At 42.3% G+C, this 25,307-nt stretch overlaps 1 protein-coding gene across 8 annotated transcripts in view; it reads right to left on the bottom strand.

Annotated features, from left to right (window-relative positions):
- The window catches only part of ubr4 (ubiquitin protein ligase E3 component n-recognin 4), a 182,104-nt gene that overhangs the window by 51,371 nt on the left and 105,426 nt on the right, over nucleotides 1-25,307 (bottom strand). For 7 of the 8 annotated variants that reach the window (XR_013578892.1, XM_078557988.1, XM_078557992.1 and 4 more), the window contains 21 exons: nucleotides 22,860-22,964; nucleotides 20,861-20,998; nucleotides 20,134-20,302; nucleotides 19,869-19,965; nucleotides 19,148-19,255; nucleotides 17,125-17,238; nucleotides 15,636-15,845; nucleotides 15,180-15,329; nucleotides 14,839-15,066; nucleotides 14,409-14,487; nucleotides 13,533-13,769; nucleotides 12,167-12,332; nucleotides 9,448-9,592; nucleotides 9,226-9,311; nucleotides 8,985-9,072; nucleotides 8,323-8,516; nucleotides 6,514-6,753; nucleotides 4,196-4,334; nucleotides 3,873-3,998; nucleotides 2,589-2,717; nucleotides 2,010-2,353 (listed from right to left, as the gene is read on the bottom strand). Coding sequence is in view for 7 of the 8 variants with exons in the window: in XM_078557988.1 (XP_078414114.1) it covers nucleotides 2,010-2,353; nucleotides 2,589-2,717; nucleotides 3,873-3,998; nucleotides 4,196-4,334; nucleotides 6,514-6,753; nucleotides 8,323-8,516; nucleotides 8,985-9,072; nucleotides 9,226-9,311; nucleotides 9,448-9,592; nucleotides 12,167-12,332; nucleotides 13,533-13,769; nucleotides 14,409-14,487; nucleotides 14,839-15,066; nucleotides 15,180-15,329; nucleotides 15,636-15,845; nucleotides 17,125-17,238; nucleotides 19,148-19,255; nucleotides 19,869-19,965; nucleotides 20,134-20,302; nucleotides 20,861-20,998; nucleotides 22,860-22,964 (3,292 nt within the window). In the remaining variant the exon portion in view is untranslated. The remainder of the gene's footprint in view (nucleotides 1-2,009; nucleotides 2,354-2,588; nucleotides 2,718-3,872; nucleotides 3,999-4,195; nucleotides 4,335-6,513; nucleotides 6,754-8,322; nucleotides 8,517-8,984; nucleotides 9,073-9,225; nucleotides 9,312-9,447; nucleotides 9,593-12,166; nucleotides 12,333-13,532; nucleotides 13,770-14,408; nucleotides 14,488-14,838; nucleotides 15,067-15,179; nucleotides 15,330-15,635; nucleotides 15,846-17,124; nucleotides 17,239-19,147; nucleotides 19,256-19,868; nucleotides 19,966-20,133; nucleotides 20,303-20,860; nucleotides 20,999-22,859; nucleotides 22,965-25,307) is intronic. The other variant, XM_078557990.1, reaches the window with a different exon arrangement.

The raw sequence follows: 25,307 nt of genomic DNA, 5'->3' as shown, positions 1-25,307 counted from the left end.
CAACTCTCAAAAAAATTTCCCCTCATCTCTGTCCTAAAAGAGCATTTTAATTTTAACACAGTGCCCCCTAGTTCTGGACTCACCCACAAGAGGAAATATCCTTTCCACATCGACCTTGTCAATGCTGTTCAGGATCTGATATACTTCAAGTCACCCCTCATTCTTCTAAACTCCAGTGGAAATAAACCCAATCTGTCTAACTTTTCCTCATAAGACAGTCCGCTCATTCCAGGTATCAATCTAGGAAACCTCCTCCAGCACACTTACATCCTTCCTTAAATAAGGAGACCAAAACTGCACACAATATTCGAGAGGTGGTCTCACTTCAGCAGCCCTGTCTGAAAAGTGAAAGTCACCGTAGTCCCAGAAGGCCATAGGCTGCTCTCTTAGAGAGATGACTGGTGGTGAGTTTAACCCGAGGGTCACCACATTGGAGAGGTGAGGTTGAGAAGGATGACCTCAGCCTGTATGGGAATTGAATCCACGCTGTTGGCGTCACTCTGCATCACAAATCAGCTGTCCAGCCAACTGAGCTAACCGACCCCTAACTAGCCCTGTATAGCTGAAGCATAACATCCTTACTTTTATGTTCAATATCTCTCATAATAAAGGATAGCATTCCATTAGTCTTAATTGCTTGCTGCACCTCCATACTAATTTTTTTGACTCATGCACTAGAACACCTAGATCCATCTGCACCTTGGAATTCTGCAGCCATTCTCTGTTTAAGTAATACTCTGCTTTTTCATTCTTCCTGCCACAGGGAACAACTTCACATTTTCCTACATTACACTCCATCTGCCAGATTTTTGCTCACTCACTCAACCTATCTATATCCGTCTACAACCTCATGTCCTCTTCACAACATACTTTCCTACCCATCTTTGTGTTATCTGCAATTTAGCTACCATGCCTTCTCTCCCCTCATCTAAGCAATTGATACAAATTGTAAAAAATTGAGGCCCCAACACAAACCCCTGTGGGACTCCAGTCGTCACACTCGGCGTGAAGCTGATTGTTGACTACGCTTTCACTGTGGATATGCCTGGAATGGGCACTGTAGCAAGGCTGAGCAAAATCCATGAAATTTACAGGAACAGGTTCTTCACCCCCTACAGGCTAGAGATGGATTGCACTAAAATATCACTGGTGGAAATGGAAAAGGGGCAGCACTGAGTCAGGTTTTTTTTTTAAAAAAGTAACAACACCTTTAAAACCAGGGTTGACATTACTTTGGGGGCTAGCCATGATGATCTTTCAAATTATTTTTAAAGAACATCTTGACGCTCAACCTCAAAATGGTTCACGTCATCAAAACGGAAGCTGTTGGCAAAATTTTGATGGCTTGAGTAGAGGCGACTAGTTACAAAGGACAAGAGCACAAGCAGCATAGCAGTGGGTGCAGTTACCTCCCATCTATTTCCAGCCCTTGCATTAGGCCATCTTGCTGTCTTCATACATTGATGCATAGTACTTAATGTATTTGGCAAGTGCGGGGCACAGACTTGGACACTGCTGTTTCTGAGAACACTAGGTAGTGTCTGCAGCATTCTCTAAACATTTTTTGAAATCAGGCATTCTGTGAAGAATAGCTAAGGAGAGGAATCAGTAACATAAGAAATGTTGCCACTGCGATGTCTTAACTTTCAGCATGACTCTTCATTAACTCTAGTCTTCTGATCCGATATCAACCCTCTGCTATAGCTGCTAAGAACTGGGTTCAGCCTGCAGCACAATCAAACAGCTGAAAAAAAGAAACAGAAAGAGAGAGAGAAAGAAAGAAAGGACAGGGGGAAAAAAGAAAGTCAGCTGATATTAGATGCATATTTGGTCTGTTTGGATGCAGCACTGCACTCTGTCTATCTTCTGAAATGAGGGTACCAGGAATGACTGTTAAATATTCTAACCAATACAAACAAGTCACAGAAAAAACAGACTATTGATCTCATACATTGATTGCAGAAATGCTGCCTCTAATATTAGACAAGGAGTTCACCCTCCCTACATACCTAGTTAACAAGCACATCAGTTGTCTGACTTCCTCTCTCATTGAGGCAGTACCACGCCGCAGATTATAATCAAACAGCTCTCGGATAAGTCCCTGAGAAACCAGGATCTGTCGGATAGTGCTGTTGGTAGCAAGGGCACGAAGTAATGTTATACAGTGCTCAGTAACAGCTGAGGCACAACCATAACACTTTGTTGAAGAGGTGTGCCCACAGCCGAGGACAGACAGAGCTCGATACTGACTGGCTGTGAATGTGGGCTGAGCTGATGATCGTGATGACTTTGTTGCAGCTTCTCGCTGATGAAGATCATATTCCAGCAGTTCCTTCCGTGAAGCCAGGACTTTCTGCAAAACAAGTAAAATGTTTAGGTTAGATTAGAGTTATACAACCTGATTAACCGCTATCTAAACGAGTGTTCAAAAATCATGCACATTTTTAAACCCAGACATTCAATCATCACAGTAACAAAACGTTTAATCCTATTGTTTTCATCCTTATTGTTCACTGCTTTGAGTTATATTATTCTTGTTAAATCTTGTGTGTGTTGGACAAACTTTATATTTCTTTGGATTTTTCTACCTGAATAATTTTGGACAATTCATCGAAGGATGTCTTACAATCTCCACAGTATTCCTGAGCCAGTTGCTGGATATAGCGATTCACACTTGCTGCTGATGAGCTGATTCCGGCAACACCACTGGAATCATCCTGGGAAATAGGAAAGAACAAATGATTAAGGCTAATTTCTTGATGTTCAAAGTGCAACCCGCTCCCACAGCTATTAAAAAGGGAGACAGGATGCTTGGCTTTATAAGCAGACCATAAAGTACAAAAGTTATAGTGAATCTTTAAAAAAAATCACTGGTTTGGCCCCACTGGAGTCTTGTGGTCAATTTTGAGCAACACACTTTAGGAAGGATGTCAAGGTTTTGGAGAGAGTGCAGTGGAGATTTACAAGAATTGTACCAGGGATGTGGGACTTCAGTTATAAGGAGAGTATTCAGGAGCTGGGATTGCTCTCCTTAAAGTAAAGAAAATTCAAGGGAAATGTAACAGAAGTGTTCAATATGATATTGGAATTTTTTTTTCAAGATGGGAGAAATTATTATGGATGTTAGTAACCAGAGGACAGAGATTTAGGACAACAGGCAAAAAGTTCTGAGCGCAAATAAGGAGAATTTTCTGTTATACAGTGAGTTGGTGAGATCTGGAATGCACAACCTGAAAGAGTAGTGGAAACAGATACAATGTTAACTTTCAAAACTGAATTGGATATATACTAATCATTTGCAGGGTAAGGGGAAAGAACAGTGAATTCAGGCTAATTAGACAGGCAGCTCTTTTGGAGAGCTGGCATTTGGACAATGGGCCAAATGGCCTCCTGTTCTGGATCATTCTGTGAAATGGAAGCACAAACTGAACAAAGCACACTGATAACAGACAGGCAAATATAATCTTGCAGAATCAGGACTCCAGGCATGTGTCAAACAGTGAATGTAAATTAATTCAAAATCTTAGCTGCCAAATGTAGAGAACTGAATGGGCAAGGGAATCTTCACCACTTAATCACAGAAAAGACACAGTACCTGCAAGGCATTTTAGGAATAGTTTGTTTCACATTCTAATCCTAGAGAAATATTTCTTACACTGGAACTCCCTTCCCTGAAACCCTTTGCCCCTCCATTTCTCTCTATCCTTAAAAGTCATCTCTAATCCCAACTATTCAACACAGTTTTTAGTCCCACTCTGTGTGTCTTTTCCTCTTATTATTTGTTAAGTACTAGGTGGGATTCCGTGAATGAAGAAAGGCGACATAAGTTGTGGTGCTGAATGTCGCCCAACCAGTGAAACACATCCCTTTACCTGCGGTTTCTCAGGAGCTGCCTCACTGACTTTCACCAACAGAGTTTCAAGCTGTGGCCTGTGTCCCATCAGCTGGTGATAAACACGATCAGCTTTATCCAACAAAGTGTTTATGTTTGTGACTGCCTGCAGGACAAAAATCAAAACGTTAGAAAATGACAGCATATTGATTTAAACAGCAGAAAGACAAAATATATTGAAGGGGCTGGAATCCAATTAGTTCTCAACCAGACATTCCCAAAATTTAGTGCAACAAAGCAAAAGGGGGTCAGGTGCCAGAAAAGTCAGAAACTGAATGCGAGCATTTCCCTTGGCAACCTCACCTTCTTTCTGTCCTCTTCATTTTCAATTGGATCCACTGCACAGCATGGCTTGGCATGCAACATGAAATCGAACCGTGCATATTTGCAGAATCCACAGGCATTACACAGAAATGGATCTTTCTCATCATAGTTAATAGATCTATAAAGACAGAGCTGAATTACTCACAATGATTATAATTTCGAAACCATAGAAAAGTTACAGCACAGAAAGAAGCCATTCATCCCATCGTGTCTGTGCCAGAATTTGCTCAAGATGTTGGCCTAAGGAGCTGAGAGACTCAACAGGAGCTGAAAGGGAGATTACTCTCAGGTCAGAATCCAGGTTTTAAACATATTATTGAGTCAAATCAAATTAATTCAGCACAAATGAAGAGTTGAGGTTTGTTTGCTAAGTGTGCAACCAAAAATTAACTGCAGGCTTTCCCATAAGCTGACATTTGCACCACACAAGTGCCTGGCAATGACTATCTCCAACAAGAGAGAATCTAACCATCTTCCCATGACGTTCAATGGCATTACTGTTGCTGAACCCCCTCCCACACTCAACAACCTGGGGGTTACCACTGACCATGAGCTGAACTGGGCCAGCCATATAAATACTGTGGCTACAAGAGCAGGTCAGAGGCTGGGAGTTCTGAGGTGAGTAATTTACCCCCCAATCCCCAAAGCCTGTCTACCATCTACAAGGCACCAGTCAAGAGTGTGATGGAATACTCTGCTTGCCTGGATGAGTGTGGCTCAAACAACACTCGAGGAGCTCAACACCATCCAGGACAAAGCAATCCACTTGATCGGCACCCCGCCTACCAACTTAAACATTCACTCCCTCCACAACTGACCACTGGCAACACAGTGTCTACTACACTCAAGATGCACTGCAGCTCACCAAGGTTCCTTCAACAGCACCTTCCAAACCCATGACCTCTATCACTTAAAAGGACAAGGGGAGCAGACACATGGGAACACTACCACCTGCAAATTCCCCTCTAAGCCACACACCATCCCGACTTGGAAATATATCGCTGTTCCCCCTAGTGTTGCTGGATCAAAATCCTAGAGCTCCCTTTTCAGCAGCACTGAGAGTGTACCTACAACATATGGACTGCAGTGGGTCAAGGAGGCAGCTCACCACCAACTTCTCAAGGGCAATTAGGGGATGGGCAACAAACACTGGCCTTGCCAGCGATGCCCTCATCTCATAAAAGAGTAAAAAAGTGACTAAAGGGGATGCTCAGTTGTTGAGCAGATTCATATCTGAGACCGACAGATTTTTTGGCACCAAGGGAATCAAGGGATATGAGGATGGTGGGGGAAAGAGTGGAGCTGATGTGGAAGTTCTCCATGGTCGTAATGAATAGCTAAGCGGTCTAAAAGGGCTGTATATGCTGCTACTCCTACTTTTTATGGTTTTCCATCTAGCCTGATTTAAAATCAGTCTCATCCCACTTGAGCTGCATTTGTCAAGATAGAGTAAAATTCCTTCTGTTGCTCCTGACTGCACTGTGCCTCAAAGAAAAATGTATATATCACAGAATTTCAACAGTACAGAAGGAGGCCATTCAACCCATCGTGTCCGCATCAGTTCTCCAAATGAGCATTATGACCTAGTGCCATTGCCCTGCCTTTACCCCGTACCGCTGCACATTGTTTGAATAGAAACAATCATCTAACACCCTCTTGATTACATCACATTCAGCCCAGTTAATATACTAGAGTGCACAAATTGCAGGCCACCTAGCCTCTAAAAGGTTACAATATAGTGCATAACATACAGCTCAACTGCCCTAACTCTGCAAAGTACTGTTGGTCAGGTCATCTGGGGCCACAGTCAATCTAATTCTGGCCGTAATATATATTTGTATGGTGAATGTTCCATATGCTGTGTTTAAGCGACCTGCCAATGCCACTTGAAAACAGCTGCAGACCTCGTTTGCATAACATACAGCTCAACTGCCCTAACTCTGCAAAGTACTGTTGGTCAGGTCATCTGGGGCCACAGTCAACTGGAAAATAGAAAGCATTTAAAAACAATCTAATTCTGGCCGTAATATATATTTGTATGGTGAATGTTCCATTTTATTCCAAATTTATTAACTACCAGATGAAAAAGCTGGATTGTGAATAACAGGACTCAGAATGGCCATCTTGGAATTTTGGCAACAAATCACAAATCAGTAAATTACATTAATACCATCCATTTTATAAATACGGCAGCACTGTCTGACAGGTTTCTCTAAACTCCACAATAAAGCATTTTAGTTTTGTTACTGCTTTATGTTCATTTTATCTTAGCATCAGTTGCAGACGATCCCACTCACCTGCATTTGTGACACTGGTACACGTTCTCCCCGCAGTTACCACAGACACCTGGATTGGCAGGAACGGATGCACTGCAGCGTGGACACTGCAAGGTCTCTGTTGATGCCTGGTAATTCTCATAAAAGTCTGCAAATTCAATCATGAGGTTGGATGCTACAATGGGGAGCGGGAGATCAATTTTCACTTCAGTCTGACCCGGTGTTAGTTGGACTTTTTTAGCCTTGTGCCAACGAGCAGGCCTAAGAAGAGAAGTTCATGTAACTGATGAGGCAAAAATCACCACAGCACAAAGTTGGAATTCAGTCAGGTCATAAAACTGTAAAATTTGAAGTGCCCAATTAACCTGTTGATATTAAATACATTAAAATCAAGCAAAACTATTCGAGTAGAAAGGGCAAGCGCCAACTTTTGGCTGTGATTACCAGTCAAGAAAAAATATGTAGTTATGTATGGCCTTTTAAAGTCCTCAGGATGTCCCAAAGTGCTTCACAATCAATAGTGTACTTCTGAAGCGTAGTCACTGCTGGGAAAATTCTGTATCCAATTTATGCATGAGATTGTGCAAGAGGTTGCAAAGCTCTGAGGTGCAGAGAGATCTGGGTCTCCTAGTGCATGTATTACAAAAGCTAGTATGCAGGTACAGCAAGTAATTGGGAAAGCTAATACAATGTTATCATTAATTGCAAAGGGAATTGAATACAAAAGTAGGGAGGTTATGCTTCAGTTGTACAGTGAGGCCACATTAGGAGTACTGTGCACAGTATTGGTCACCTTCTTTAAGGAAGGATGTAAATGCGTTGGAAGCAGTTCAGAGAAGGTTTACCAGACTAGTACCTGGAATGGGTGGGTTGTCTTATGAGGAAAAGTTGGGCAGGCTAGGCTTAAATCTGCTGGAGTTTAGAAGAGTAAGAGATGACTTGATTGAAACATATAAGATCCTGAGGGGTCTTGACAGGGTGGATGTGGACAGGATGTTTCCTCTTGTGGAAGAATCTAGAACCAGGGGTCACTGTTTAAAAATAAGGGGTCGCCCGTTTAAGATAGAAATGAGGAGAAATTTTTTCACTCAGAGGGTCATGAGTCTTTGGAACTCTCTTCCTGAATAGGCGGTGGAAGCAGAGTCTTGGAATATTTTTAAAGCAGAGACAGATAGATTCTTGGTAAGCAAGGGGGTGATAGGTTATCGGGGGTAAGTGAGATGCAGATTTCAGGTTAAGATCAGATCAGCCATGATCTTATTAAATGGCGGAGCAGGCTCGAGGAGCTGAACGGCTGACTCCTGATCCTTGTTCGTACGCTCACATGACAAGGCAAAACAACAGTGAAATAAATGACCAGGCATCTGTATTAGTGATTTTGGTTCAGGGATAAACATTAGCCAGGACAAAAGGAAAACTACCCTGATCTTCTCTGAATAATGTAATGGGATTATTTACATCCATCTGAGAGAAAACACCTCTGACAGTGCAACACTCCCTCAGTACTGCACTGGAGTGTCAGCCTAGATTGTGCGCTCAGGTCTCTGGAGTAGGGCTTGAACCCACGACCTCCTACTTCAGAAGTGAGTGTTTTCACTAAATCAAGACTGACGTTCATGGAAAAAAACTTTCTCCTAAGAGTAGAAAGGGTGGCTGGATGATATTTATTTATATAGCCTGAGCACACATTAATTCACTCAGAATCAACATGCAAACTGCACAGGCTGCTTACAGTTACTTGGAACTTGTACTTGCATTTGGGAAAGGTTAAGACCAAACATTCATCCACCATCATTTACAAGGACATAAATGTCATCGCCAGATACTCACTTATTTTTTAGTTCTACAATAGCCTGCACAGTTCTGTTGTTGTAATACAGGTTGATGGTGCGAACCATCTTAGTGCGTTTCAGATCTCCAATCTTCACAGTCACTTTGCTGATGGTGTGGCTGCCAATCAGTTTCACCACTTGCTGTGTGGTTGTATAGCGTGTATCTACCTTGATTGATGAAAGTTTAATATTCTGAAGAGAACAAATAAAATTTTTGGTCATTTTAATTTATGTGCATAAAGTACAAGAGAAAACCAATGTACCAAGGTAACTAGCAGTTCAGTGTGAGATTCATTGCTTGGGGCTGTTCTAACTGTTGATCTCTATGATTCAAAAATTATTCTGAGAAGCTCCTTTACCCAAAAGGGACATTGTCTAACTGTCAAGGGGGGGCAGGGGTTTCTATGAGGCTATATTGTTAATATAGTTGTGACAGGCCATAGCAACAGAGAATCGCTTTCTCTCAAAACTATCCGCTGTAGTTAACTGAACAGATGACTAACCAATAATACTCGTGGAGGAAACTGCTGACAATGACTCACACACAGAGGCGACCACAAGTCTTTACACTTTCAAGGAACAATTTTCCAGAGGAAAAGGGGAAATTTAATGGTAGACCTTGCCAGACACCCACTGAGCCAGGTGTACTTCTATACTTACAGTGAATGGTACCTCAGGGTTATTACAGACAAGGCAGGGATCACTCTCTAGGTAATAGCCATCGAACTCGACTAGACCAGACAGCATGCTGAAACAAAACGAAAGCAGAAAAAATAGGAATATTGTTAATCATTTAAGTAGCATAAAAGCACATTGCAGCACCTCTTCAACAGTTCCAGATCTACATAAAATGTGTTCACTTATGCCAAAGAACAGACATTTAAACAAATATATTACTCACTTATAAATGTTGGAGTTGGGATGATTGGTGAGAATATGGTTCTGAGTACGAAGAATCTCTACTGCCTTGTGTGAATATTCTTTCAGCTAGGACAGGAACAATGGTGACAGTCATATTCAGCACTAATAAAGTAGGAACATGCAAAGCAGTCAAATTCCCTACAACGGGGCTTGCTCTTTTAATATAACAGACATTGGCCACAATCTATAGACACTTTCTTACCTTTTTTTCAGTCTGTGGAGTCTTGAGTGAGAAGTATCCCAGCAGGTCCACAAACTGTGCAGCCTTGCGTCCATAGGCTGGGAGTTCTGGCCAAATCGACCACATCAGGTCCAGTAACAGCTCTTGCTGTGATTTGCCAGAGCTCCTAATCACATCAAATCAAAAGAAAGTGCAATGAATAGAAGCAGTAAACCAAAGAAGAATCACCACTGTGAGGTAGTGAGTTCCCAAGGCATTTCCAACATCACCACACAGACACCTATGCTGTTCCGAACCTCCTCTGTACCCCTATTCCAATTCCCCCTCATCCCCACTAACCAGCTTCCAATCTGATTCTCTCGATTCCAGACACCAATTCCCCTCATTGTCATTGCTCCTGAGCCCACCCATATCCCCAACCTTGGACTTCATTACTCAAGTGGTTGCTGCAACACGTGTAGCAATCCAAACCTAAAGTCCTTGGGCATCACCGTTCACGTCCAAAGGGCCTAAGCAGAACTCTGTTCAGCTGAACATAACTTCGATCACATTGTACTGTAGCGGCCTTAAGGCATTGGTCAACATCCCATTAACCTTTTAAATTATTTTATCTTACCTAATGTTTAGTGATTTCTGGACTTGGACCCTAAACAGCTCTGCTCCTGTACGGTTCCTAGCTTCTTGCCATTTAGAAAATACTTTGATCTATCTTTCTTGGGTCACATCCCTCTTGGGCTGCGTTTGTCAAGATGGAGATCGCTCTCGAAAAACATGTTTTACTTACCTGATAACTGCTCCACAAATATCCCCAAACTCAATGATGGGGGAAGCCCAGCACATCAGTGCAAAAGACAAGGCTGAAGCATTTCTTCAGACAGAAGTGCTGAGTGGATGATTCATCTCGGCCTTCTCTTTAGTTCCCCAGCATCTCAGATGTCAGTTTTCAGCCCATTCAATTCACTCCACATGATATCAACAAACAGCTGAAGGTATTGGATACTGCAAAGGCTATAGTATAGGCCCTGACAACATTTCAGCAATCGTACTGAAGACTCGTGTTCCAGATCTAGCAGCACCCCTAGATAAGCTGTTCTGGTACAGCTACAGCACTGGTATCTACCTGACAATGTGGAAAATTGCTCAGGTACGTCCTATCCACCAAAAGCAGGACAAATCCTACCTGGCCAATTATCACCCCATCAGCCTCCTCTCATCATCAGCAAAGTGATGAGGTGTCAGCTGTGGCTCAGTTCATAGCACCCTCGCCTTTGAATCAGAGGGTTGTGGATTCATGTCCCACTCCCGGAAACCAAGAACTGTGATTATACTCAAAAGAGTTGCAATCTGTGACTGTTGATAACTCGAAAAGAGTATCAGCAAAGTGATGGAAGGTGACATCAACAGCGCTATTAAGCAATGCTTACACAAGAATAATCTTAGGGGGAAGCAATGGCATAGTGGTATCGTCAATTGACTAGTTATCCAGAGACCCAAAGTAATGCTCTGGGGACCTGGGTTCAAATCCCACCACGGCAGATGGAATTTGAATTCAATAATTAAAAGTCTAGCGATGACCTTGGAACCATTGTCGATTGTTGCAAAAACCCATCTGGTTCACTGATGTCCTTTAGGGAAGGAAATCTATCATCCTTACCTGGTCTGGCCTACACATGACTCCAGACCCACTGCAATGTGGTTGACTCTTAAATGCCCTCTGAAATGGCCTAGCAAGCCACTCAGTCGTAACAAACCTCTACGAAGTCACAAAAAATGAATGAAACTGGGCGGACCTCCCGGCATCAACCTAGGCACGGGAAGTGGCAATCTCAGCCCTGTCAACCCTGCAAAGTCCTCCTTACTAACATCTGGGGCCTAGTGCCAAAATTCGCAGAGCTATCTCACAGACTAATCAAGCAACAGCCTGACAGCCTCACGGAATCATACCTTACAGGTAACGTTCCAGACACCACCGTCACCATCTTTGGGTATGCCCTGTCCCACCGGCAGGACAGGCCCAGCAGAGTTGGTGGCACAGTGGTATACAGTTGGGAGGAGTTGCCGTGGGAGTCCTCAACATCGACTCCAGACCCTATAAAGTCTCATCAGGTCAAACATGGACAAGGAAACCTCCTGCTGATTATCACCATCTTCTCAAGGGCAATTATGGATGGGCAACAAATGCTGGCACTTGTCAGCCTACAAAGGAATAAAAAAAACTTCCCCACATTGAATTCCATCTTCCAGTTTTGCCCACTCAGTTAATGTTCATTTGCAGCTATCTGCGCCCATTCACTCCACTATGCTAACATAGTGGTGTTAGAAAACTTAGATACATGGCCCCCTTTTTTTCATCTAGGTCATCATTAAATAACCTGAAAAGCTGAAGAGAGTACGGGTTTCCTTGGGTTATCACTAGTATCAATATTTGTTATTTATTGCCCACATGTTTAACTTTTTTAAGCCTTTTGTGGAAAATAACTGAACTTCTGTAGCAAAATTCTGTTACAACTTTTGTCACACTGAAGTTATACTGTGTCTAGTTTGACTATAAACTCACAACATTTGCACGATTGGCCTCTTTCTCCTGTTGTTACTGCAGCTCCTACACAGGGCTGAGAGCTCAGCAATGCATTGCTTAAACTGTTAATATTGCAGCGATTACAACACTAACAGGCCATTTGGCCCAAGCAGTGCATGTTGGTGTTTATCCTCATGGAAATGAAACCGACTCGCGACTCACCTATAGATGTGTAGAGTAAGGCAGTGAGCCTGCCAACGCACAGATGAGGAGTTTGATTCCAATAGGAAACATCGTAAAAACTGAATCAAAGTTTCTTTGTCAGCAAATTTATTCAGTTGATTGACCAAAGCTGTGCAGAGCTGATCTTCCTGACTGCTTGCATTCTCTGTCAAAAACAAAGAAGGAAATGGCAAATTTATTAGCTGGCATGATAAAAGCATAGCGCATACGAGTGTAAGAATATTATCCCGATGTTCACAATTCACACTGTAGAAACTTGAGCTTTGCTTTGAGATCACTGGCAAGGGCACATGAATTGCCCATCCCTAGTTGGGCTGAGGCAATGCATGTGCCCTTGCTTGCGGTGGCAGTGATTCCATTATGGTTAAATGCAAGGAATTCCAGGGTTTTGACCAAAAGGACATGAAGGAATAGTGACAGAAATGCATCTTGTCCTGCGACACTGCCGGGGTTATTGCTGTAGTCTAATTTTTTTTCTCTCTTGTGTATAGTAGGAACATTTTTGTAGTTGGGTGTCTTGCCAGGATACTTCAAAAGTGCAAAACCCCCAAGTAGATTCAGCATGGGTTAGATACAGAGTAAAGCTCTTGCAACACTATCCCATGAAGCACTACTAGGGCAGTTCCAACAGAGGTTAGATACAGAGTAAAGCTCTGTTCCATCAGCACTCCAAGATCAATTGCAGCATTAAGAGGATGATTACGTGTCTCCTTCAAAGTGTCTCAGCTCAAGCCTTAGAAAGAATCCTTATTGTTTTCCAGTGAAATGCTTCCATTTCCCCTATTAGTCAACCTGGTCTCTTACAGCGTGGCTGTCAATTTTGCCAAATCTTGGCAACCATTGCTTTGTGACCATTTCATTATTACAAAACAGGCTAAGTGCACCAGACTTCAGAATTTCATTAAGCACTGTCAGGAGAAAGCAGTCCAGTCCCCCTTCAGTATGAATTTGGCTGTGACCCCAGATTCAGAAACTAAAAGGACAGGCTACTGACCCACTGCACATTCACATTTTTATTTGCCAGGCTGTAGTTAGGAAAAATGTAAATATTAGCTGTTTAGTATCACACTCTATGAACAGCTGAAATCAGTGACACTAAGGGAAAATCTAGAATTCATGTATGGCATAATCCATAGGCATAAGGGAAGGATACAGCTCCTGTTTAAGGTTTAAGTCTGAAGACTCTCTCTCTATGACTGCTCATTTGCTAAATATCCATTTTCACTTGCTTTAACAACAGTTTTATGCAAAATTTTTATTCCATTATAAAATTATTTGCATGTGTAAATGTATATAAAATTCTCCTGATAATGGTTTATACTGTAGCGATGTTCTTATAGCATACCATCCTTCTCCTTCTCTCTCTCCTCTTTCTTGCTCTTTTTGCTGGAGGATTTGGACTGAGATCCGGTCTGTCCTGAGCTGGAGGAGGCTGCAGTTGTTCCGGTGCCCCCTGTGCTGCTGGACGATGTTGTAGAGAGCACTTTACTGCCACAGAGCGCACACGAAAGCAACTGGAGGAGAACCGGGGAGACTCCTTCATCCACAAGAAAACTAACCTGAAGCAGGAAATATAAAACAGCTAGAGGGGAGGAGAGGAAGAAGCACAGAGAGGAACATAGATAAAAAGTTAAATTTATTTGATTTACTTAAAGCATAAACTCAAATCTTAATACCAGCAAAGTTCAAAAATCCTTCTGCTGAAACGATGGAAATATTTTGTGGTTGTTTTCTAAAAAGCAGCTAATATGTACTCAGTTCAGGAAATGCTGTATTTATTTAAGATTCACCAATTTTTAAATTGTGGATGTTTGAATGGGCTTCTGTACATGAGCCTTTGTAGAAGCAGAGTCGATACATTGTTTTAGAAGAAAATTAGTTGCTTGAAATAATATTGAAGGTTATGGGGGAGTTAGATTAGACAAGATGGTTTGCATGGCAAATAGATTGGCACAGACTTGGTATGCTATGTACTGTACTTATAACTGTAATCATAACTGTGTTGCAGTGATCCATAGCCTTAGCATTAGCCTGAAGGAGTTTGTCAGGACTGCAAAGTTCAGTTTTGTGTTTGCTTGTAAAATCTGGGGTACATGCTGCAACCTTTTTTTAAAACGTTAGTCAATCTTGAAACTGTAGCAAAACATGGAGGAGGGTATATCTACAACTGAGGTTCCAGGAAACATTGCAACCTAGAAAAGTTAACTAATGTTATACTAACAATCATCCTTGAGGCAGAATTTCTGCCAGTTCACTGTCCGCTGGCTTGCAATCTCTGCACAGGCCTTTAGGTGCTCCATCTGAAAGAGGCAAAAGGATTAAACTAACTTTTAATCACTGTGAACAGAGTGATAAAAATGCACTTTGTTAACAGGTAAATTGAAAATTATCAGCGTTGAAAAATATAAAATTGACTAAAAAATGAAGGTGCAATGTGTAACTTAAAACTGTGAATTGCATTTAGCACCGTTTTGGACACAAAGACAACCTGAAATATGCCCCGTTTATATGCCTCTTAATCCACTGCTGCAAATGTAATACAAACGTTTTAACACAGTTTCAGATAATGAAGATTCATTTTAAGGATTTCATGGACTGCCATAGGACAGAGATTTCAGAACCCTATTCATCTGCAATAAGCATCAACTTACCAAGCTAATGAGCGTGTCGTACTGCAGAGCAGATCCTGAGGAAGCTGTGACCACACCACCACGTAAATGGATTCCCTGCTCCTCCAGCAGTTTTTTAATTCCTCGAACATGTGAATCAAGTGTGTGCAGATCCCGCAGCTGACGGTACTTCTCCTTTGATCCGCAAATGAACAGTAGGAGTTTACGAACTTGACGACGAACGAAAGGAGTCTGCTGGATCATTAGATACTGAAACAAGAGCAAGTTTTCACTGTTATAGGAACTCAGCAATTGCATAAACGTACACCATTATCACATACTGCCAGCAAATGTTGCTGTGGATTTCTGAATCAGACACTCACTTCAGACAGGAAATAGAACCAAGAATGGTCAAAGATCGGTGGTGGAACCCGAGAGTTTGCATCAGCAATCTTCTTTATTTGGTATGGTAACCTCAGCACCATTTCAGTCAAGAGCTGTGAGTACGCCTCGAACACATCTGCAGCATGGCCCTGCAAACCAGCAAGGATTTTTTTTTAAATCCTAAAAACTTGTGCCGTAAAAGCAAACATGAGAAAAATTACCAACATATGTTAGCTGCATCAACAAACCTCATGCAAAAAAGTGTATTTTTCCCTCTCTATATTCACATATTAAACTGTACCTTCCAACTCAAATGCATAAACACATATATACTCCTGTTCTCCAAACATGCTCTAAATCCATAACTAATAGCTATTCCCCATCTTTGAATCATAATGTCAGCCTTTTTATTGATACTCAGCAGCAGGACCTTTGGTTTAATTATAAAGCCTTACCTTCACATACTGTCGCAGGAAGAACGGGCTCATGTCTGGAGGTGAAGAAGAAGTGTGTGGTTTCAGGAGCTGACTTGTTACCACAGCTTCTTCTTCACCCTGTTGTGTTTTCCAGTAATCCAGCAGTGATTTAAGAACATGGAGGCAATAGTCAATGGCTCCTGAACTTAACAATGCAGTGGCTGTGGCATTGGAGATTAATGAGGAAGCCTGCAAGGAACATAATAATTACTTTTGCAATCTCCAGTAAAATACATGTTCCTTTTGTCATGCCAGTGCAGGCATTAAATATTAAATATTTTCCAAAAACTGCTCCTTTTAAAATGGACCCTGATGAGCTGTAAGATGGCTGCTGAGGTGTCATCTGACTTTTGCAACTTCAACAGCCCAGCAAACTTTGAAAAGTTCCAAATTCGATTATCACGGGCAGGGGTCTCCCTTGAATGGACATGCCTGAATAGAACTGTTCTGTGGAATTTCACACTTGCTATTGTCAAGGCTTACTCCAAAACACAGGGACAATAAACTCCCAGACTCTGACTCCAGGTTTGCCATGTAGCAAGGGAGGGCTATCGAGATTGAGTACCCACGATGAGGTGCTAAAGACAACTATCTACCTTATAATTTGATCATGTGACTGAAACTCCTCCTTCACAAGAAAGATCACCATTTGTGTTCCACTGTGTATCAATGGCCATTCATCATGTGATCGAAACTGCCCTCTGATTTGAAATCCTTTTATCCAAAAACAGAGACACACACACCAGGCTGTCTGCAGAGCACCAACAACAACATTACAGCTGCAAAGAAAGGCTGTCATCTAGCCTTTTCAAGACCTGTGAGGCCTTTAAAAGCCTCCTCCAACCTGTTTTGAACAGCTCCTAGTGCGCCTGTAAAAAAATTGGACCTCTGGTGTGACAGCCATCAGAATCTGTCTACATGATCTTGCTGAAGAGTCTTTACTTTGAAGGAACCCTGCAATTAAACCAGATTTGACCCCAGCCATCTGAACTTACTTAACATTAATTTGAGTGTGGGAAAAACTCCTTCCTTCACTGGACTCTCAAAGACACACGAACTGTTAACCATTCTGTTTGGTTTTAATATCTGTAGACCTTTTTTTGGGCGTGTGCTGTGTGATTAATGTAGCGATAGAGCTTTTCAAGGCGAGTGCATGAATAAATAATATTCCTCGTTTAAATCCATGAAAGTCTGCTGCTGTTGACTTTTAAGTTGACCCCACACTAGGGTTTGGGAACACACATCAGCTTTATCAAAATTACTTTACACTGATTACCGCCAGAAAGGATAGGGAATTAGGGGTTTTAATCTCTCTCTCACCCCTGTCCTTAACACTTTCGTTTAAGAACATATAGTGCATAAGGTTTTAAAAATTCCCCTTAGTAAAGCAGTTAAAAATTATTTCAGTAACAGAAATAATGCAACAGTTTGCACACATTAATTTATAAGGTGCAAAGCAGCGACTTACCTCAGAGGCAGATTTTGAGCTTGATTTAGTTCGGGACATAAAAACGCTGAGAAGTCTCATGATCACCAGATGCACTTCATTCAGTGGGCTGCGATCATTCTTCTTAGAAACATCCTGAGCAACACAATTATAAGCAATCAATTCAGGAAGAGGGGTTCTGAACATCTTAATTTATTTTTTTCTCGAGATATGGGTGATGCTGGCAAGTTTACATGTATTGTCCACCACAAGCGGCATTTACTTAGCAATAACCTGCTCACTGACGCTCAGTTTGGGTTCCACCAGGGCCACTCAGCTCCTGAACTCATTACAGCTTTGGTTTAAACATGGACAAAAGAGCTGAACTCCACAGGTGAGGTGAGAGTGACTGACCCTGACATCAAGGCAGCATTTGACCAGTGTGGCATCAAGGCACCCAAGCAAAACTGGAGTCAGTGGGAATCGGGGAAAAATCTCTGCTGGTTGGAGTCATACGTAGCACAAAGGAAGATGGTTGTGGTTGTTGGAGGTCAATCATCTCAGTTCCGGAACAATACCCTGAGGAACTCCTGCAGTGGTATCCTAGGCCCAACCATCTTCAGCTGTTTCATCAGTGACCTTCCTTCCATCATAAGGTCAGAAGTGGGGATGTTCACTGATGATTGCACAATGTTCAGCACCATTTGCGACTCCCCATATACTGAAGCAGTCCATGTTGAAATGCAGCAAGAGCTGGACAATATCTAGGCTTGGGTTGTCAAGTGGCAAGTGACAATTGCACCACACAAACACCAGGCAATGACCATCTCCAACACAAGAGGATCTAACCATCTCTCCTTGACATTCAATGCCATGACCATCGCTGAATCCCCCTCTATCAACATTCTAAGTTTACCGTTGACCAGAAAGTGAATGGGGCAAGCCACATCAATACTGTGGCTATAAGAGCAGGTCACAGGCTAGGAATCCTGCAGGGAGTAACTCACCTCCTGACTCCCCAGAGCCTGTCCACCATCTACAAGGCACAAGTCAGGAGTGTGATGGAATACCTGCCTGGATGAGTGCGGTTTCCACAACACTGAAGAAGCTTGAAACCATCCAGGACAAAGCAGCCCGCTTGATTGGCACCCCATCCACAAACAGACACTCCCCCTACCACCAACATACAGTGGCAAGTGTGAACCATCTACAAGATGCACTGCAGCAACTCACCAAGCCTCCTTAGGCAGCACCTTCCAAACCCATGACCACCACCATCTAGAAGGGCAAGGGCAGCAGATAGGTGGAACACCACCACCTGGAAGTTCCCCTCCCTAACAGCACTGTGGATGTACCAACACCACATGGACTGCAGCAGTTCAAGAAGGCAGCTCACCACCACCTTCTCAAGGGCAAGTAGGGATGGGCAATAATTGCTGGTCTAGCCAGCGATGCTCACAGGCCATGAATGAATAAATAAAAATTGCCCCGAGGCAGTGGTGATGGATCTTCTCTTAAATTACTGCATTCCAGATTGCAACACTGAGATAGTCCAGAATCGTAACCACTATAGGCTACTGTATGTAGAAAGGTGCCATCTGGACACCCCACCCTCCTTGCCTGCTCCTAACCGCTGCAGGCCCTTGGGTTGCTGTGTGTGAGGTACTTGTGTGTAACAGCATTCAGTATAACAAAGACCACAGCAGCATTTTAATTCAGAGAACATTTGATGGTTATGCAGTTTCCAATTATGCAGATTTCTATGGGTTAGTGCATTCAGCATTACTAACACACAACAAACATTTGTAATATTAGGTTTCATTAATACCAATGAATTTTCAGGCCTGCATAATCATTAGGATACATGCCTGCACTAACTCTGAACTGCAATCTGGATGTGGGTGGAGGAAGGGAGAAAATTACTACTGAAGGTCTAATGCCCAAATTATTTTGTAAAGTCTCCCTGTGATCATCAAAATAATATTGGAGTTGTTCATCAAGAGAAGAAAATTAATTTTTAAAATGGTGAAAAATGCCTGATGATTGGCTGCCGAGAGGCCAGTACCTTCTTGTCCATGCACAGTTCTGCAATGAGTTGGGAAAGCAGGTTGTCCAAGGCTCCTTTATCTTTCTCATCTTCTCCATCTAGGTCAGCAGTCAGCATTAGGATTACCTGTTGGATGAAAGGAAATGTACATAGAAAACATCAGTAACACATAAAACAAATGCACAAATTAAAGACATTTCCAAATCAATCAACAGTACCAAAAGCTGGTCCCCAATTTTTTTGTTAGCCATATTTCCTCCATGATCATTATTTGTTAATTTCCTTCCATGATAGTAATTTGTTTTGTCCCTGTAGAGTGTAAGCTAAGTTTTGATTCTTCTGAAAGGAGCTGAGATGTCCAAGTGTGCTGGGAATTCCATCAAAACAAAAACTCTATGGAGGATCAGGTCCTGAGCAACTCCATCAGAGCAGAATGAAAACGACAAGGATATAAGCTCAAAATACAGCGATTTTAGTGAATCCACATCTTTTGTTTGGCTTTGTGACTAAAGGCAAACATAAAATGGAGCGAGCCCTAGACATGAACCACTTGGCATTTTCCCATTTTTGATCCTCAGTGCCACTGCAATTTCTCCAAATGACAACACAACACATTCGCCATTTGTTATCTCCAATGAGGCTAATGTGTCAATTTCTACTTAACATAAAACTAAATTTTGTATCACCCTAGAAGTGTAAAATAAGTCAGAAAAAGCCCATTGGGACAAGCTATTCTCACCTGCATGTAGGGGATGGCTCGAACTCCACCAACATGACGGAGCTGTGGCAGATGCTGTAAAAGTCTCTCAAGGAGCATCAGACGTACCATGTGGAGCCTGTGTGAGGAGTAGAAGGAATACTTAAACGCCAGCCCTTAACACAACTTTTCACTGAACTGCTGGTGACAGTCAGAGGAAACCTAACGGATCATAAATCACATCACTCCACTATAATTTGAATTGGAAAAATAACTTAATAACTTGGAGATTAACATCTTTTCTCACCTGTTGCTTGTATGTAGGTCTCCTTCTGTTTCACCTTCTCCTTCTGACCCTTCACCTTCTTGTTGTCCAGTGGTGGTACTAATGGCTCCTGTGCTGGAGCTGACACTGCCCGGTCCTGTAGGATGTCCCTCGACTGTTGTATCTCCATATGCACTGCTGCGCCCAGACACTAAATATAGATTTTTTAAAAATGGTTAAACTGTGTCTAGCTATATTATACATTTACATATATGTATTTAAACACACTACAGGGTTATTATGGCTACCATGCACATGCATTAACAACTGCAGTGTCATATATTTTGTGTCAATAACTTCTTCCTAGGAACAATGAGGTAATCACAAGGGTGTTTAATTTCTCAGGCCCTATTCCTGTTCAGGTTGTTTGTAGTATACTGCTCTCTACACATTAGAGTCATCCCTGAAATAATACGACACCAGGAGCTGCAGTAAAGCGGCTGAGGCCAAACTGGAAAGCATTGGCTGTGCAGTGGAGATTTGTTGTGAAGGAATGTATCCCAATCCTCAAAGTATTCTTATACATAAATCAACTAGAAGGCACTTAATGCTTGGGCTGTAAAAATGAAAGAGGGTGTGTGCTGCCATACAGGGATCAGTTACAAAAATCCAAAATTTTAAACTTGGCCGTAAGGTATTGATTTAATATTCCATCTGTTTTATTTTTAAACTTTTAACACCTTAATGCACGTTTAGGCCAATCGCTTACCACTGTGTTCTCCCGCAACAGAGTCAACAGCACTGCCCCCGCTCTCTGACCCCACACTGCCACCGTGCTCCGCAGGTGATGTTCGCAGGGTTGATCCATCTGTTGCTGCTGTGCTCCCTTCATCATCAGAGGCTGGAGCTAAAAGCATAGCAACGGCTGTTACAGGTAAAAACACCATATTTACAAACCGTGAGCACAAGCACAGACGTTTGAGACAAACATAGCCAGAGACCATGGGCTTGGCACGGCCTTCAGCAGCTTTTCAATATCGTAACAATTAAGAAGCAGGACATTATAGGTACAGAAAGGTTCTAGCGGCTGATCAAACCACACAAAAGTTTCTCACACAGACATGAGACCCACAGACAGAACAAAAGATTCACTGTCTGTTCAACACCTGGGCCAATATTTAACAAATGCTTGAAAAGGCATAACAAACTTGGGGAGAGAGTGTTTTGCTTGGTGACTAATGGAATTGTTTGACTTTTCTGGTAAATTGATTCTTTCGATTGTCACATAGGTTGGTCATTCAACACATAAGTACTTCACTTCCATTCAGCTTCTTATATTAGAAGTCATTTACACAGTGAACATCAGTAGTGATTTAAACTCAGTTTGCAAAAACGTTAAGTCCTCATTGAAACAGAGGTTAGCTTCCAAAAGCTGATTCATTTAGTTTATTGTGGATTGTAATTATATAATTAATAGCAGTGATTATACTGCAAATGGAAACAGGCTTGATGTTGTGGAGTAGCAGAGGGATTTGGGGGTGGGGTGGGAGGAGGGGTACAGGTCATTAAAGACAGCATGCTGGGTAGAATAAAGCCTTAAACGAAGCTAATGAAATTCCAGGTTTTATCACAAGAGGTGCAGTTCAAAAGTCAAGAAGTAACACTGAGCCCAGACAAAAACTTAATGTGATCTCATAAAAATGAGGGGCCACAATTATAATATTAAATGTCAGAGATTTAGAACAGACAGCAGGGTAAGTTTCTTCAAGCAGAGTGTTGAGAGGCTGTGAAATTCATTCCAGGGTTGTGGCTGAGGCAGAAACTGTATTAACATTTAAGATGAGATTGGAGAGTTAGGCAAAGGAGATGACGAGAAATGGGAACAAGTGGGTAAATGCAATTAGAGATATTTGCTCATGTGGAGGGTAATCACCAACATGGGCTGGTTGGGCCAAATGGCATGCTTCCATGTTGAATCTTTTATGTAGGGTCATTTAATATTGCTCTGAAGGAAATAACTGACTTTGTAACTTGCAAATCACTTCTTGCAGGAACTATTCAAAGTGTTTATTGTAAATGCTTGGTTCCCATTTTACGTAATGTTTATTTATTTAACATGCCTTACATGAAGCAGCTGCCTAAGATGGAAAGTCAGAACTGAATTGACCAATCAGAAACATAACTCTTCCATAGCTGATTCTTTTTCACTTTCCATACCTGTCTCCAACTGTAGGTTATTCACTGCCACATTCTCACCTTCTCGCCAAGAAGGTGGGGGAATCATCTGAGCTATAGAGTTATCCACAACCTATCAACACTCTGATACATGAAATCTGATTCAACTGAAGCAAATCTAATGGCAACAATTCTCTTCACCTGCAGGGCTGAAAATTGACAGAACTCCATCTTTTACACATACAGAGAGTGCAGTCTAGACTCAAGGGCAAACTGACAGAAGCAGATAAAGTGAAGACTCCGAGGTTTACCTTAAAATTTCTTATTGGGAGTTGATGCTGAACTACCTGAACTGACATCAAATGTCTCTAAGACAATTAACACAATATCTTTAATTGTAGTGAACTGCATTATTACTTCATTTTAGTTAATCCGCAATACAATTTGCAACCATGACCCCACTACACCACAGAGTCAGATTAAAACCACACCCTGAAACATCATCACAACAATTGATATCATGAAGACCCCATCAGGAGCTTACACAAACATTTTTTCTATAGGTCTGTACCAGATTTAGCCAGTATAGTTACCTGAGGCTGTGGTATCAGACAGCGTGCCTGCATCCAATGATGAGGAGCTGGGTGCTTGTCCAGATAGTCCCAGGCTCTGTAGGCCCAGGGCACTGCTGCTACTACCTGTTAAAGGCAAAAATCATCAGGAACTTATCCACACTGCAGGAAGAGCATACTCTCATACACAGAATACAATAAGGACCAAAAAATCTAATTCAGAAAACCTGCATTCAATCAGCATGACATCATGACAAGATGCTGAGTCTGTGTTTACTTAAACAGAACCACATTGCCTGGTTTACAGTACCCAGAATATTTGTTTCAAAAATCAATAAAATATCCAATTACAAAAATAGCTGTAACAGCATCTGTAAAATCCAGACTGACTACACCAAGTCAGTGGAGAGTCTGATTTCATAGGCTTCAAATTCACGAGGTCTATAAGTTACTTATTATCAGTCTGGCCAAAGCAGAGATTAAACAAAGTCAGTCAAAGTAACAACTCAACACGACATACGCTGAATCTAAGCTGCCTGGCCCTGACAAAGGGTCACCACCTGAAACATTAACCTATCTGCTGTCTTTAAGACCATAAGACATAGGAGCAGAAATTAGGCCATTCGGCCCATCAAGTCTGCTCCGCCATTCAATCATGGCTGATAAGTTTCTCAACCCCATTCTCCCACCTTCTCCCCGTAACCTTTGATCCCCTTACCAATCAAGAACCTAACTATCTCAGTCTTAAATACACTCAATGACCTGACCTCTACAGCCTTCTGTGGCAATGAAATCCATAGATTCACCACTCTCTGGCTAAAGAAGTTTCTCCTCATCTCTGTTCTAAAAGGTCTTCCCTTTACTCTGAGGCTGTGCCCTCAGGTCCTAGTCTCTCCTACTAATGGAAACATCTTCCCAACGTCCACTCTATCCAGGCCTTTCAGTATTCTGTAAGTTTCAATCAGATCCCCCCTCATCCTTCTAAACTCCATCGCGTATAGACCCAGAGTCCTCAAACGTTCCTCATATGTTAAGCCTTTCATTCCTGGGATCATTCTTGTGAACCTCCTCTGGACCCTCTCCAGGGCCAGCACATCCTTCCTGAGTTACGGGGCCCAAAATTGCTAACAATACTCTAAATGTGGTCTGACCAGAGCCTTATAAAGTCTCAGCAACACATCCCTGCTTTTATATTCTAGTCCTCTCGAAATAAATGCCAACATTGCATTTGCCTTCCTAACTACTGACTCAACCTGCAAATTAACCTTAAGAGAATCCTGGACTAGGACTCCCAAGTCCCTTTGCACTCCAGATTTCTGAATTCTCTCCCCATTTAGAAAATAGTCCATGCCTCTATTCTTCCTGCCGAAGTGCACGACCTCACGCTTCCCCACATTGTATTCCATCTGCCACTTCTTTGCCCATTCTCCTAACCTGTCCAAATCCTTCTGCAGCCTCCCCGCCTCCTCAATACTATCTGTCCCTCCACCTATCTTTGTATCACCTGCAAACTTAGCCAGGATGCCCTCAGTTCCTTCATCTAGATCATTAATGTATAAAGTGAAAAGTTGTGGTCCCAACACTGACCCCTGCGGAACTCCACTAGTCACCGGCCGCCATCCTGAGAAGGACCCCCTTATCCCCACTCTCTGCCTCCTGCCAGACAGCCAATCTTCTATCCATGCTAATACCTTGCCTCTAACACCATGGGCTCTTATCTTACTGAGCAGCCTCCTGTGCGGCACCTTGTCAAAGGCCTTCTGGAAGTCCAAGTAGATTACATCCATTGGTTCTCCTTTGTCTAACCTACTCATTACCTCCTCAAAGAATTCTAACAGATTTGTCAGGCATGACCTCCCCTTGATGAAACCATGCTGACTTTGAACGATTTTACTATGCACTTCCAAGTATTCTGAAATCTCATCCTTAATAATGGACTCTAAAATCTTACCAACAACCGAGGTCAGGCTAATCGGCCTGTAATTTCTTGTCTTTTGCCTCACTCCCTTCTTAAACAGGGGGTTACATTAGCGATTTTCCAGTCCTCTGGGACCCTCCCTGACTCCAGTGATTCCTGAAAGATCACCACTAACGCCTCCACTATCTCTTCAGCTATCTCCTTCAGAACTCTGGGATGTAATCCATCTGGTCCAGGTGATTTATCCACCTTCAGACCTTTCAGTTTTCCTAGCACCTTCTCCTTGGTAATGGCCACCATACTCACCTCTGCCCCCCGACTCTCTTGAACTTTGGGGATGTCACTCATGTCTTCCACTGTGAAGACTGACACAAAGTACCTATTCAGTTTCTCCGCCATTTCTTTGCTCCCCACTACTACTTCTCCAGCGTCATTTTCCAGCGGCCCAATGTCCATTTTTGCCTCTCTCTTACCTTCTATATATCTAAAAAAACTCTTGCAATCTTCTTTTATATTACTGGCTAGTTTACCCTCATATTTAATCTTCTCCC

The sequence above is a fragment of the Cetorhinus maximus genome, chromosome 15 (genome assembly GCF_964194155.1).
Source record: "Cetorhinus maximus chromosome 15, sCetMax3.hap1.1, whole genome shotgun sequence".
NCBI lineage: Eukaryota > Metazoa > Chordata > Chondrichthyes > Lamniformes > Cetorhinidae > Cetorhinus > Cetorhinus maximus.
Note: the sequence above shows the minus strand (reverse complement) of the source record. Positions and strands in the feature narration are given on the sequence as shown.